This window comes from Dromaius novaehollandiae, chromosome 1 (genome assembly GCF_036370855.1).
Source record: "Dromaius novaehollandiae isolate bDroNov1 chromosome 1, bDroNov1.hap1, whole genome shotgun sequence".
Classification (NCBI taxonomy): Eukaryota; Metazoa; Chordata; class Aves; order Casuariiformes; family Dromaiidae; genus Dromaius; species Dromaius novaehollandiae.
This window is the reverse complement of record NC_088098.1, coordinates 118810671-118822313: the sequence shown is the minus strand read 5'-3', so window position 1 is coordinate 118822313 and position 11643 is coordinate 118810671. Positions and strand designations below refer to the sequence as shown.

General features: G+C 38.1%; 1 protein-coding gene across 1 annotated transcript in view; it reads right to left on the bottom strand.

The window, feature by feature from the left end:
• Positions 1–2155: 2155 nt before the first annotated feature.
• MORC3 (MORC family CW-type zinc finger 3) overlaps positions 2156–11643 on the bottom strand; it is a 28059-nt gene continuing 18571 nt past the window's right edge. The window contains exons 14-17 of the mRNA XM_064524754.1: positions 10098–10279; positions 8675–9524; positions 8054–8217; positions 2156–4792 (exon numbers count right to left, since the gene is read on the bottom strand). Of these exons, the coding sequence (XP_064380824.1) occupies positions 4639–4792; positions 8054–8217; positions 8675–9524; positions 10098–10279 (1350 nt within the window). The 3' untranslated portion in view covers positions 2156–4638. The remainder of the gene's footprint in view (positions 4793–8053; positions 8218–8674; positions 9525–10097; positions 10280–11643) is intronic.

Sequence of the window (11643 nt, the reverse complement as noted above, 5' to 3'; positions counted from 1 at the left end):
TGTTCTCCTCACCCCAGGATACAGAAAAAAATCTGACCATTTGATCCCAAACCACACATACTACAACCTCAGTTTATACATAGTTTTAGGACATACATCAAGATGCTGTTATGCTGCCAAGACCCTACCAGCCCCCATCAGTCACTTGGGTGGCAGCAGTAAGCGCTGGCAGTGCACAGTGGGACCCCAGGAGAACCAGCTCTTCTGTGCGTGACACAAGGACACCTCCATCCCAACATAACTTATCTGGCTTGGTGTTCTTATATTGATTCTCAATATTTTCATAGTACCTGAATTAGGATCCTACTGCTGTAATTTACTCAAGCAAATCACTTTGCATGCATATGTCTGACTCAGAATCCATAATACATTCCTCTTCTATTGAGCTGGTAAAGTATCATGGAAAAAACAACTTTGGGCCCTCCATATAAACAATATCATAGCAGCACAACACTGATTTGATTCCAAGCCCTGGGAATCCTGAACTCATGTACATCTTAAAAGATACTTAAGAATTACAAAACAGTAATATTTCTCACTCAATTTTATGCTGGTTATGACCGAGTACAGTTCAAACTTAAGAGAGTAATATGCACTGAGAGGGAACCATTCCACAAGAAAGGTTCATTTTGAAGTTACAGGATATGAAGAGCAGCAAATAATGCCCATCTCTATTTCACATACAAGTATGTGGCAACTAGGATATTTACACTGACTCCTTTCATTCAGTACTTTTTGTTTTTAAACAGTAATTATTTTGGAATGCATTTGCAGCAGGAAATAAATGCATTTGGCATTTCTGGTTTAGAACAAGCTTTACAGATGATAATACTGAGCAACAGAGTTCATAGTTATGGTTTCTCTATTTCCATTGGGAAAGTACAAGAGAATCAACTGACTCTCATTTAGGCTTTTAAGTTTACCCTAATACCTCTGCTTCCTCCCCCTCTCCCATAAACAAACAAACAAAGAACCCCCCTCTACCCCCACCACCCAAAGGCAATGCTCTATTTAAGATGTTCTTACATTTAGACTGTTCAAAGGCCAAATAATCCTAAAGATTCCTTTCTTCCAAGTGCAAACCTTTTCATTAAAAAAAGAAAATTAGAAACTGGCATCTACTTTTCCTTCTTTCTATACCGCTTACAGCTATAATCCTTCTAGCCTTCTTCATACTACCTACAGACAAAAGAGCATCTAAGCCATGTGAGCTCTCTCCTACCCCCCTCCCAAAAAAAGCACCTTAAAGCCTGAAGGACCTCACCAATTGTCATATTGCCTAACTCAGCAGGTGAGAAGGCCAAAGAGAACAAATTGAGATTTCTTGTGTACACAACTTGGATATTTTTATTTCTCTTATGATAAAGAAAGAGGACTTCTAAATGGAGGAAGATGAGGATTTCCATGCAAGTATGATGAGGCTTAGAAAGCCAGGACTGTACAAGAATACACTCTGAGACAGATACACTATCAACCTTCTTTTTGCTTGATTTGAAATTTCACTCATATTGCAGAAAGTCTGATTTTTTAAGTACACCTATATATTAAAACCAGTAACATCTCTGAAATTCAGTTAACACATGCTTTGGATTATAACAGCACTACTTTCTCTATATCCAGAATACTTCCATACTAGACACAGCCCATTTCACACCACCTTGCGCATTTGCAATCTCCCATGCTGTATTAGCACAGTATTGTGTTATTACTGCATTCCTGTCACTTTCTCTGCTGTAGACTCTAGCACAAAGGTTTACCAATGGGCAGGGGGAGGAGTGAATGGGGTCAGATGAAGACTGGAGACACAATGTTCAGCAGCGAGAAAGATGCTAGGTCACCTCAGTCTCAGACATCTTGTCTTAGGAATCCAGCTGACACAGTGCCTTTGCACCAAAACCAATTCTCTAACAAGGCCTTGAAATACAGCTTTGTCCCAAAGCCTATTACAGCAGCAATCTTTTAACTGGGTAACAAAATTCCCTATATGAAACAGACAGTTTAAAGTAGCAGAGAAGACGGGCAGCTATTTGGGGCTAAGTAAGAATGACCACCTGGTCCGAAGGCATGGTTGGTTTGCTTGTTTTCTGCTCAAAAACAAACTGAGCCAGATGTCTCATGAGGCTGAATATTTAAAATAAACCAGAAATACTAGCCATTCTGCATAGCATTTATTTAGAAACAAAAACATTGCATTTGATCACATACAAGTTTTGATCCAGCAAACTCAGATTTATATAATTTTTATTTTTTTTTACAAAAAATACATTTTAACAAGTAAATAAAAACCATTTCCATTAGTCCACTGTTCTTCAAAGTGTAAATGTACAGTGTAAATTTTCCATTTTCAATATAGACATATGCTATACTTTGCCAGTCATCTATAATAAATTCAACTACAGAATCTGATGAAACATAATAAATAATATTAAATTGAAAAACTACACACCAATAAATGGAAAATATAAACTTTTTAAAAATCATACAAACAGTTATATTACAGCCACCTCTTCAAAATCAAACATTCAATTTAGCCATTATAAAGTACAACAGTATTGTATTATCCTTATTGGCATAATATTAGAATAGATAGAATCTTAAAATTGAAATAGTCTCCACTGAAAGAAACTGAATGAAATACAACTAAAAGGAACACAATCTAATTAAATCAGGAGAGTAACAGTGCAAAAGCCCAGAATGTTGCCTTTTTTTTATATATATATATATATATATATACACACACATTATATATATATATATATATATTATACACACACACATACACACACACATATATATATATATTTTATATATATAAAAAAGAAGCTTCCCAGGAATGAACACATTCATTGAAGGTTGTTTCATGATTTAAAAAAAAGTTTTTAAAAAACAAGAACCACTTGTCATGTTTCTTGATCACTGTTTGCGAATACCATCACAGATAAAAGGTGGATCTGCTGTCTTTGCCCTCCCTCTTCTCATTCCTGCTGAGGAAAAACATGCAACTGGCTGAGGAGAATACTGCCACCATTTTAACATTTTCTCTCTGTGCCATTTCTTCCAAAAAGTTTTTGCACAAGCATTAGAGCATACAACTAGTGGCTTAAAAATTGCAGTGAAAGTGATTGGAAAACAATGGAAAAATAGACTCATCTATTTTGCCTATAATAAAAGATGTCTAAATTTTAAGACAGCATAAACAAGTTGTATTTGAACATTTTCAGCTTTAGCTCACTCCTTAGTCATTAACACCACAGATAAGAAAACATGCCTCCTTTTCAAAATACTTCAAAAAGTCTCAAGTAATTAATCCAGAATTTGGTAATCTCAGACATTCATATGCAGCATGGTGCATTCTGATGGGAAGGTCAGTTTCTGAGACCAACTTCAGCACCATCTCATCTCAGCCTGAAAGACCCCAAACTGCATTTAATACTGCAGCAATTTGTTTTTGGAGAACATAACAAATCCCTCCTACGCATTTGTACACATGACAGAACCTCTATGTCAACTGTGTTCAGCACGAGGCTTTCCTGAAAAAAGGGCTTTAGGTCTCGAGAAGTGGTGTTTCAAGGCAGAACAGAGGTCCCCCAGGAATCCTACCTAGCTTTGGATATGTCACCCCAACATGTTCTCTCCAATGGGCCACCAGGAATACTTCCATTTCACCAGCTGCCATTGCCTTGGAAGAAAGCAGGGAACAGCCCATAAGACAGCATGTGGAAACAGACCATTGAGCCCATGTACAGGTACGTACTTGGACTCACGAACGAGCAATGCTGCGTTCAAACGAGAATTACAGGGTAGAACTGGACATTGTTCTGACTGCACTTATACAAATGCAGGTACTTAGACCTAAGAAAACAACAACCAAGCAGCAAGGGCAGGACAAACAGACATGTGGTTCCCAACACTGAAGAGGCTGAAATATCCTAGGCACATTCCATGAATTTGTTTATGCTGTAAAACTATGCACAAATAATGCTCTTGTGTGAAAACAAACATCTGTGACTTCCAAAAACTCTAAAGGAGATCACCAATTCTCAGGATAAAGCCCTTAAAGAATTTTTCTTTTTTTGGTAGTACAATACAATATTACAAATATGGCCAAAGTTTTCATCTACTAGTTATATTTCTATCCCATTAATGCAACATACAACAACATTGGAAGGAAACAATATTGTAGTTTACGATAACACTATTGAGGTTTGTTCTGAGAAGGAAATCAAGGAAGTTTTTTTTTTTTTTTTAAACATATCCCACTGCTTAGATTTTGGAGGAGGAAATAATTGAAAGTATTAATGCTTATATAAGATCAAAAGTCAACCAAAAAGCTTCTGTAGAAAAGTATTAAGATTCCTAATAATAAAAATATTTGCAAATTTAATTACAAATACATTTTTAAAAGCAAAAGCCTTAATTAAGTACATCAGGGGTTAGTCAATATTAACAGTGTTCCTTTAAGAGGAAGTTAAGATAACACCCACTGCATCTGTGGAAACATCTAAACATATATAATATATACACTTACTGATCAAGTGGTGTCAAATATATAAAGTGAAGAGGCAATATTTACAATTTGGAATCTACACTAAGGTTATAATGGAAAATCAAGTAGGAGTCTGCTAATATCTTAAAGGATTAAGTACTACTAATTTCATGCATTTGTTCCACAACTTGTCCTAAAATTTCATCTACTACATCAATATCATAATTTACTTGCTGTAAGTCTAGATCAGGCATGATTGTAGCCAAAAGTTGTCCAACATTCACTCGAAGGGAGCGTAGTTTCAGGCTGCAAAGAAATAATTAGGTATATTTAGATGTAGATGAAGTTTTATGTTCAAATACAGAATAATTTAAAGCTTATTTACAAAGTTGGACTTATTTTTCATACTGGAAAGGCTCTGTACATGACTTACATAAATCAACAAAAGTGATGCACTTAAAGCTGCTGTGAGATAACTTCAAGATCCACCAGTTTTTCATAGCTGAGCGTCTCAGGTTTTAATTTTGAAGGTTTATATTTCCTTAGTTTCAAACGAATACTAAGAGCTAAACTGAATTCTCCTTTCTTCAATATGGATTAGAAATATTTTTTGAAAACTTCTATTTAAGTTAGCAAACAAGCATTGGCACAATCCTTTATCCCACACATCACCTCTATTGCTCAAAACAATGTTAAACACTGGTGCTTTTACACATTTAGAAGCACAACTAGCACCATCTATGGGAACAAAAGAAGAGAAAAAAGGACTATCTGGAAGGCAGGAAAGAAGAGTTTGTCTGAAAGCTTGAAAATATAAAGAGCAAGTAAGGTAGGAGTTACAGGACAGGGAAAATACTACTATTTCTTTTCTTTTTGCTTTCTTTTCTGGTTCCATTGCTCTGTGCTCTTCCTGGTCAAACTGCTTCTAAATCATCCATCCCTTCTTGAGTATTTCCTTCCACCATCATTTCCCTTATAATCTGCAGCAGCCAATCCTCCCAGTGCCATCATATCCCAATAGGATTTGTGGGTAACCTCCATCACAAGTAATGGATGCATTTGCCAATTCTTTTAGGGGACACGTGTCAGAAGCCTTAAAGAGAAGATGAAATGCTGGCAGATGAAGGGGAGATTGAATCACAGAATGAATTAGATTGAAAGCGGTCTCTGGAGGTCATCCTGTCAATTCCTCCCATCCCCCTCAACACACATTCAGAGCAGGACTAACATAGATCAGGTTGCTTAGAACCTTGTTGTGTTCTGAAAATTTCCACGGATGGAGATGCCACAATCTCTCTGGGCCTCCGTTCCAGGGCTTGACTACCCTCACAGCAAACACTTTTTCCCCTATTACATCTAAATAGAATCTCCATTGTGCTCATGAGAAAAGTCTGGCTCCATCTATACCCTCCCATCAGGTAGCTGAAGCCAGCAATAAGAGTTCAGATCTTTCAGCCGTCTCTTCCTAAGGGTATTTCCCTCAGCTTCCCATTGCACATCATGTGCTCCACCCCCTCTCCATCTTGGCAGCCCTCCACTGAACTTCCTCCAGTAGGCCAATGTCTTTCTCATATCAGGGAGCCCAAAACTGGACATGCTACTCCATATTTGGTCTCACAAGTGCCTAATAGAGGCGAAGCGACACTTCCCTAAAACTGCAGGCTAAACTCTTGTTAACACAGCCCAGTACGCAGTGGGCCCTCACCACCACGAGAGCGCACTACTGACTCATGTTCAATTTCCAGTCCACCAGCACCCACAAGCCCTCTTTTTGCAAAGCTGCTGTCCGCTGAGCTGCCTCCAGCCTGCACAGCTGCATGGGATATTTCCAACCCAGGTGCAGAACTCTGTTGGTGCCTTTGTTTAATTTCCCTGAGGTTTCTTTCAGCCCATTTCTCCAGCTTGTCTCAATAGCAACCCTATCCTCCAACGCACCGACAGCTCCTGCCGGTTTGGTATCATGAACTTACTGAGTTCACCTTACCCCACTGTCTAGGTCATTATAAAAGTCTTAACCAGTATTGGCCCCAATATTGATCCCTGACAGGTGTCACTAACAACTGGCTGCCAGATGGACTTTATATTACTGATCAGAGCCATTTATGCTCAGCAGTTCATCCAGTTTTCCAGCCCACCTATCCAAACCATACCTCACAAATTTGGCTACAAGGATACTATGGCGGACCATGTAGAAGGCTTTGTTAAAATGAAGGTATGCTCTCCCCTTATCCACAGAGCCTGTCATCTCATTGTAGAAGGCAATCAGGCTGGAGAGGCAGAATTTGCCCTTGGTGATTCCATGCAGGTTGTTCCCAGTCACCCGCTTGTCCATCAGGTGGCTGGATACTGCTTGTCCATCAGGTGGCTGGACACCGCTGCCAAGTGGATTTGCTCCATGGTCTTTCCAGGGCCTGAGGTTACACTGAACAGCCTGTAAGACCTTCCTTTTTGCTTTTCTTGAATATGGGCATTATGCTGCCTTTTCCCAGGTACCAGCAATCTCAATTGCTTGCCATGACCTTTAAAAGATGTCATTGCAAGGCCAACTTGCCACTAACTTGGCCAGCTGCCTCTGATGAATCTCATCTGGTCTCACGGACTTGTGCGTGTTCCAGTTTGCTTACCTGGTCCCTAAACTCAGTCTTCCTACAGGTAATGCTTCACTCCCCCAGACTACCACTAGGCTCAAGGAACTATGAGGCCAGAGAGCAAGTATTACCAGTAAAAAGCACGGTAAAGAAGATAATGAGTATCTCAGTCATTTCCATGTCCTTTGTCACTATGCCTCCTGTCCAATGAGCAGCAGGACCACATTTTTCTTAGTTTCGCTTTTGCTTCTGCTGTGCTTACTGAAGCCCTTCTGGTGGCCCTTCACAACCCTTGCTAGTTTTAACTCCAGCTGAGCTCTGGCTTTCAGTTTCATCCTATATGCCCAGGCAGTGTCTTTATATTCCTCCTCAGTAGCCCACCCCTGCTTCCATCTTGTGTGTGTACTTCTGTGTTTGATATTTCTATTAAGTAGGAGCAAGAAGCTCTCAATTTCTAAGTTTAAGCACTCATTTAGTTCAAAGATAAATTCTGAACATAACCTAGTTTCAAAGGATTGGTAAGCACTTGTGACTGCTGACAGGAAAGGTCAAATCAGTTACAAAACCAAAGAACTCTTTTCAACAGAGTACTAGTTGTCAAGCAAGAAAAACAGAATGCAAAAAATGAAGTTCATCTACACAGAATAAGTTAATGATCACCCTCTTTTCTTCCTCCTTCCTCTCTACCTGTTCTGCAGGTCATGTCTAAAAATCATTGTATAAGATTCCTGATATCCTAAGAAATGCTAGTATAGCATTCTATTATGTAATGGCCAATCCTGATTGCAGATTAAAAAAAAATCTTTTATAAAGATGCATGCATATTACTGAGTTGGGGTCAGAAAAGGCAGTAGAAAAGAATTCCAAGCACCACATTTTATTATATAATTATCACACATGACCTTTGTCAAGGTTTTTCAGATACAATCAGCCAGACAAAATCTTGCTTGAAATAGTTTAGAAAGAACAAAAGCAATACCTTTCTCCATCAGAAAAATTTACTGAGTCTTCTATATTACTGGTTGTAGAATCATTTGCGTGTGCTACCGCTTGTGGAATTGAAGCTTTTAACTGTGCAACTTCTGCTTTGAGTTCTTCACATTGACAGGCAAGTTGAGTTTTTTCCACTTCTAGTAGTTCAATCTGGCAAGTAAATCAAAATAATTGATTTTATACATCAAATCAAATTATGGTAATTAACATAAAAGTGACATAAAAATTTAAACCATTTAATTTTAATTAACTTAATTAACAAAGATAATTAACTTAAATTTTCAACGTGCTATTTTCTTTAAGATACGGCAACACAGTCAAACTGCTTTAAAATAAGCAGCTGTCAGCTGAACCACCGTATGTGTGCTCACTCTAAGCCTGAATCAGTTGAAGTCTGTCTCAAGTTAGCTTATTTCTATCTATGGAAGCAAAAAAACTTTCTGGGCAAGTTTAGTAATCCCTCCCCCCGTTAGGTGCCTTGATTAGTTAATGAACCAAATTTAACTATACAGAACGTCAAGTACTAGAACTGCTATGAAACATTCATTTCAAAAGAGAAACTTCATTTTTGTTTATTTGAAGCATATCACTATTTTAACGAACATACCTCACTTTTATATCCATCTCTCTCAATGCTGCATTTGTCCAGTTGCCTGAAAACATCATCCAGCTGCACAGCAATTTCATCTACCTCACTCTTATTTTCACCATCAGCACACTTGGTGCATTCAGTTTTTAAGCTCTGCAGAGTACTGCATTGTTCCTTTAGTTTTGCTATTTCTTCTAAGGCCTGTTCATAGAGAATGGTCACTTCTGCCAAACTTCTCTCATGAACCTTTTCTTCTACAAATGAAGAAATTGTCTCAGTTGACTGATGGCACATTTCTTTTTTCACATACTTGTTACTCATTTCTAATATCCTCTCTTCCAGTGTTTCCACTTGACTGGTTAATACTTCACACATGTTTTGGTATGTTTCTTTTTCTTTGTTTACCAATTGCAGCTGATTTTTCAGTTCACTCAAGGCATTTCCAACATCTGCGGATGTCTCAGAAACATCTTTTACGTTGTGCTGTTTCGTTTCTATTTCTGATCCGGGCACTTGAATATCCATATTGTCTTCCACCTCTTCCTTTTTAACAACTAATTTTGGGAGCTCAGTCTGTGTCGCTGAAGTCAACTGTTCACTTTTTGATTCTGAAGCAGTTGCACTACAAGGTTCTCTGACACTGCAGTTTTCTTTCTGCTTCCCTTCCTGATCCAGATTAATACATTCAGCTTTTACCACAGGAACATCAGAATCTGCTGAAGGCTTTGGAGTACTGCTCTCCTCTAAAATGATGACATCTTCATCATCATCGTCATCATCATCAGTGTGGCTACTGAATGTTTTGTCATTTAACCGAGGTGTCTTTAAAGACACAGATGTCAAACGACTCTGTGTCTTCCGTTTAAGACTGAGGAGAAAAATATTAAACTGATTATTGTATTTGCTCAAGTACTGTAAAGTCATTTGTTTCAAACTATGTTTATTTTTTTTTATAATCACTATTCAAAACTAACACTCAGCAATTAGAAAGGGATGCCTCCCTGCATAATATCTTAAGATCAGTAGTCACAGTAAATACCTTTCCTGTAAAAACAGTGGCTGACATCCACACACTAGATTGTTACTTTAACACATTATTTTGAAACAGACTCAACCTTTGTGCTAAGAAAAAGTCTACCTGTAATAGAGATCGAAGAAAACATACTACAGAGTGAAGTTAACACAATACAGTCTGTTGCTAAACTTAGACAAACCTGTTAAATTTTCTTGGCAGTACGCAGTATTTTTTGCTACATTCACTTTAGCATTTCACAGGGTTTCTAGATACCATTAATTGACGTGCTCCCATACTACCAAAAGTGACATTTTGATTATGGCAGCTACAGCCTGAAGATGGGCCTACATACAATACTATACTTTTCATTAGCAAATTATTAATTCTAGAGATAAACAGGAGTCTATTTTGTACAGGTTTACTAACCTGTTATCAGAATCAGGTGAAGATACTGATCTATTTGAAACAAGTAGAGGTCTTTTGACAGAAGCATTTGATGTTTCTGGTAAAACTGATCTTGGAACAGCTTCCTTTCCACTCACAGCTGAGAATGTTTTAAAGTCTTTACTTGAAGAAACAGGTGTTTTTAAAAACATTTCATTACAGAGCTATAAGACAAAATTAGTTAAGAATTAAAAAAAGGATAGATATTAGTAAATACTTCAGAAGACATTTAAATAGCTCTGCCAACTATCTGAAAATACTTAGAATTATGGCTGACATTTCTGCTGTATGCTGTGAGGATTCTCCAAATACCAATCTCACCCTGAACTCCGGCTCAAAATTTTTTCGATAAAGAAAGGACCGACTGGACTCCCTGTTGCAAACCCAGTCTTACCAGCTTAATCATCACAAAAAGGACTATTGATGTGTGTCAACTATTTCTTTGATACATCCTCTCCCTGTTGCCTTAAGACATGCACCAAAAATTCATACAAGATATTAGAAAGCATTGTGTATCATAATTACTGACTTCTGGCAGATTTCTCAGAGACTGAGAGTGCTGTACCCCAGCTGCACACACCTCCCCACATACAGTTTTATTGCTGTGACAAAGCAGCTTTCTGATCTCACAAGCCTTTCTCCAGAACTAGATAATTTTAAGTACCATGTAGAACCTGGGGAAGAGCTTTACTCAAGCTGTTCTGTATCTCTATGCCTGTGAAGTCTATCATGCCTAAAATATGGGATAACCATCTCTTCGTCAAAGCTGCTCATACCTAATTCAGTTTGTCCCAAATGAACACTTCTTACCTTTTACAAATGACTTCTCTACTTTTTATAAAATTAATGGCAGAAAAATTAATACGAATGAAGTATATAGATTAAAACAGCATGTGCAAACCCTCTTCTCCAGAAATGGGGTGATCTGATGTTAGCAATTTATTTTGAGAGCAACTTAAGCTGTATCACACTTAGGAAATTTGATTCTGAATTACAATCCACGCATTCTCTTAACTAAACCATTTTGATTTGCATCTATTTCAGGAGCCTCTGAGGGCCTCCTTGCAAAACAAGCTCTCAAAGTGCAGCTACTACAAACTTCTCCTCAGTCTCTCTCTCTCTTTTTTTTTTTCCCCCCCCCCAAGGATATTTTTATATCTCTCTCTACAACAAATCCACCTTCAGCAATAAGATGTCATGCCATAAGAACAGACAGCAGTGACTAACACTTTTTCTAGTACTATTTTGCCTCCTCTGGGGCCTTCGGTCCCCTTACACTTTTTCTTCAGTACTATATAGGAGGCACTGGTGCATTTTCCACCATCAGGCAGCAAAGATGTGGGGTTTTTGGTTTACTAGTAGTGAGCATAACCTGTACAGCAGTCAAAACAAAAGAGGCTGTGGATCAACTCAGCTGACCATTAGCTGAAGAAAACTGTAACTCAAAGCCTGGACTATGTGAACAAACTGTCTAGTACTGTTGTCAGCAAGAACAACCCTGCTACTAAAGTCTGTTTCCTATCAACTT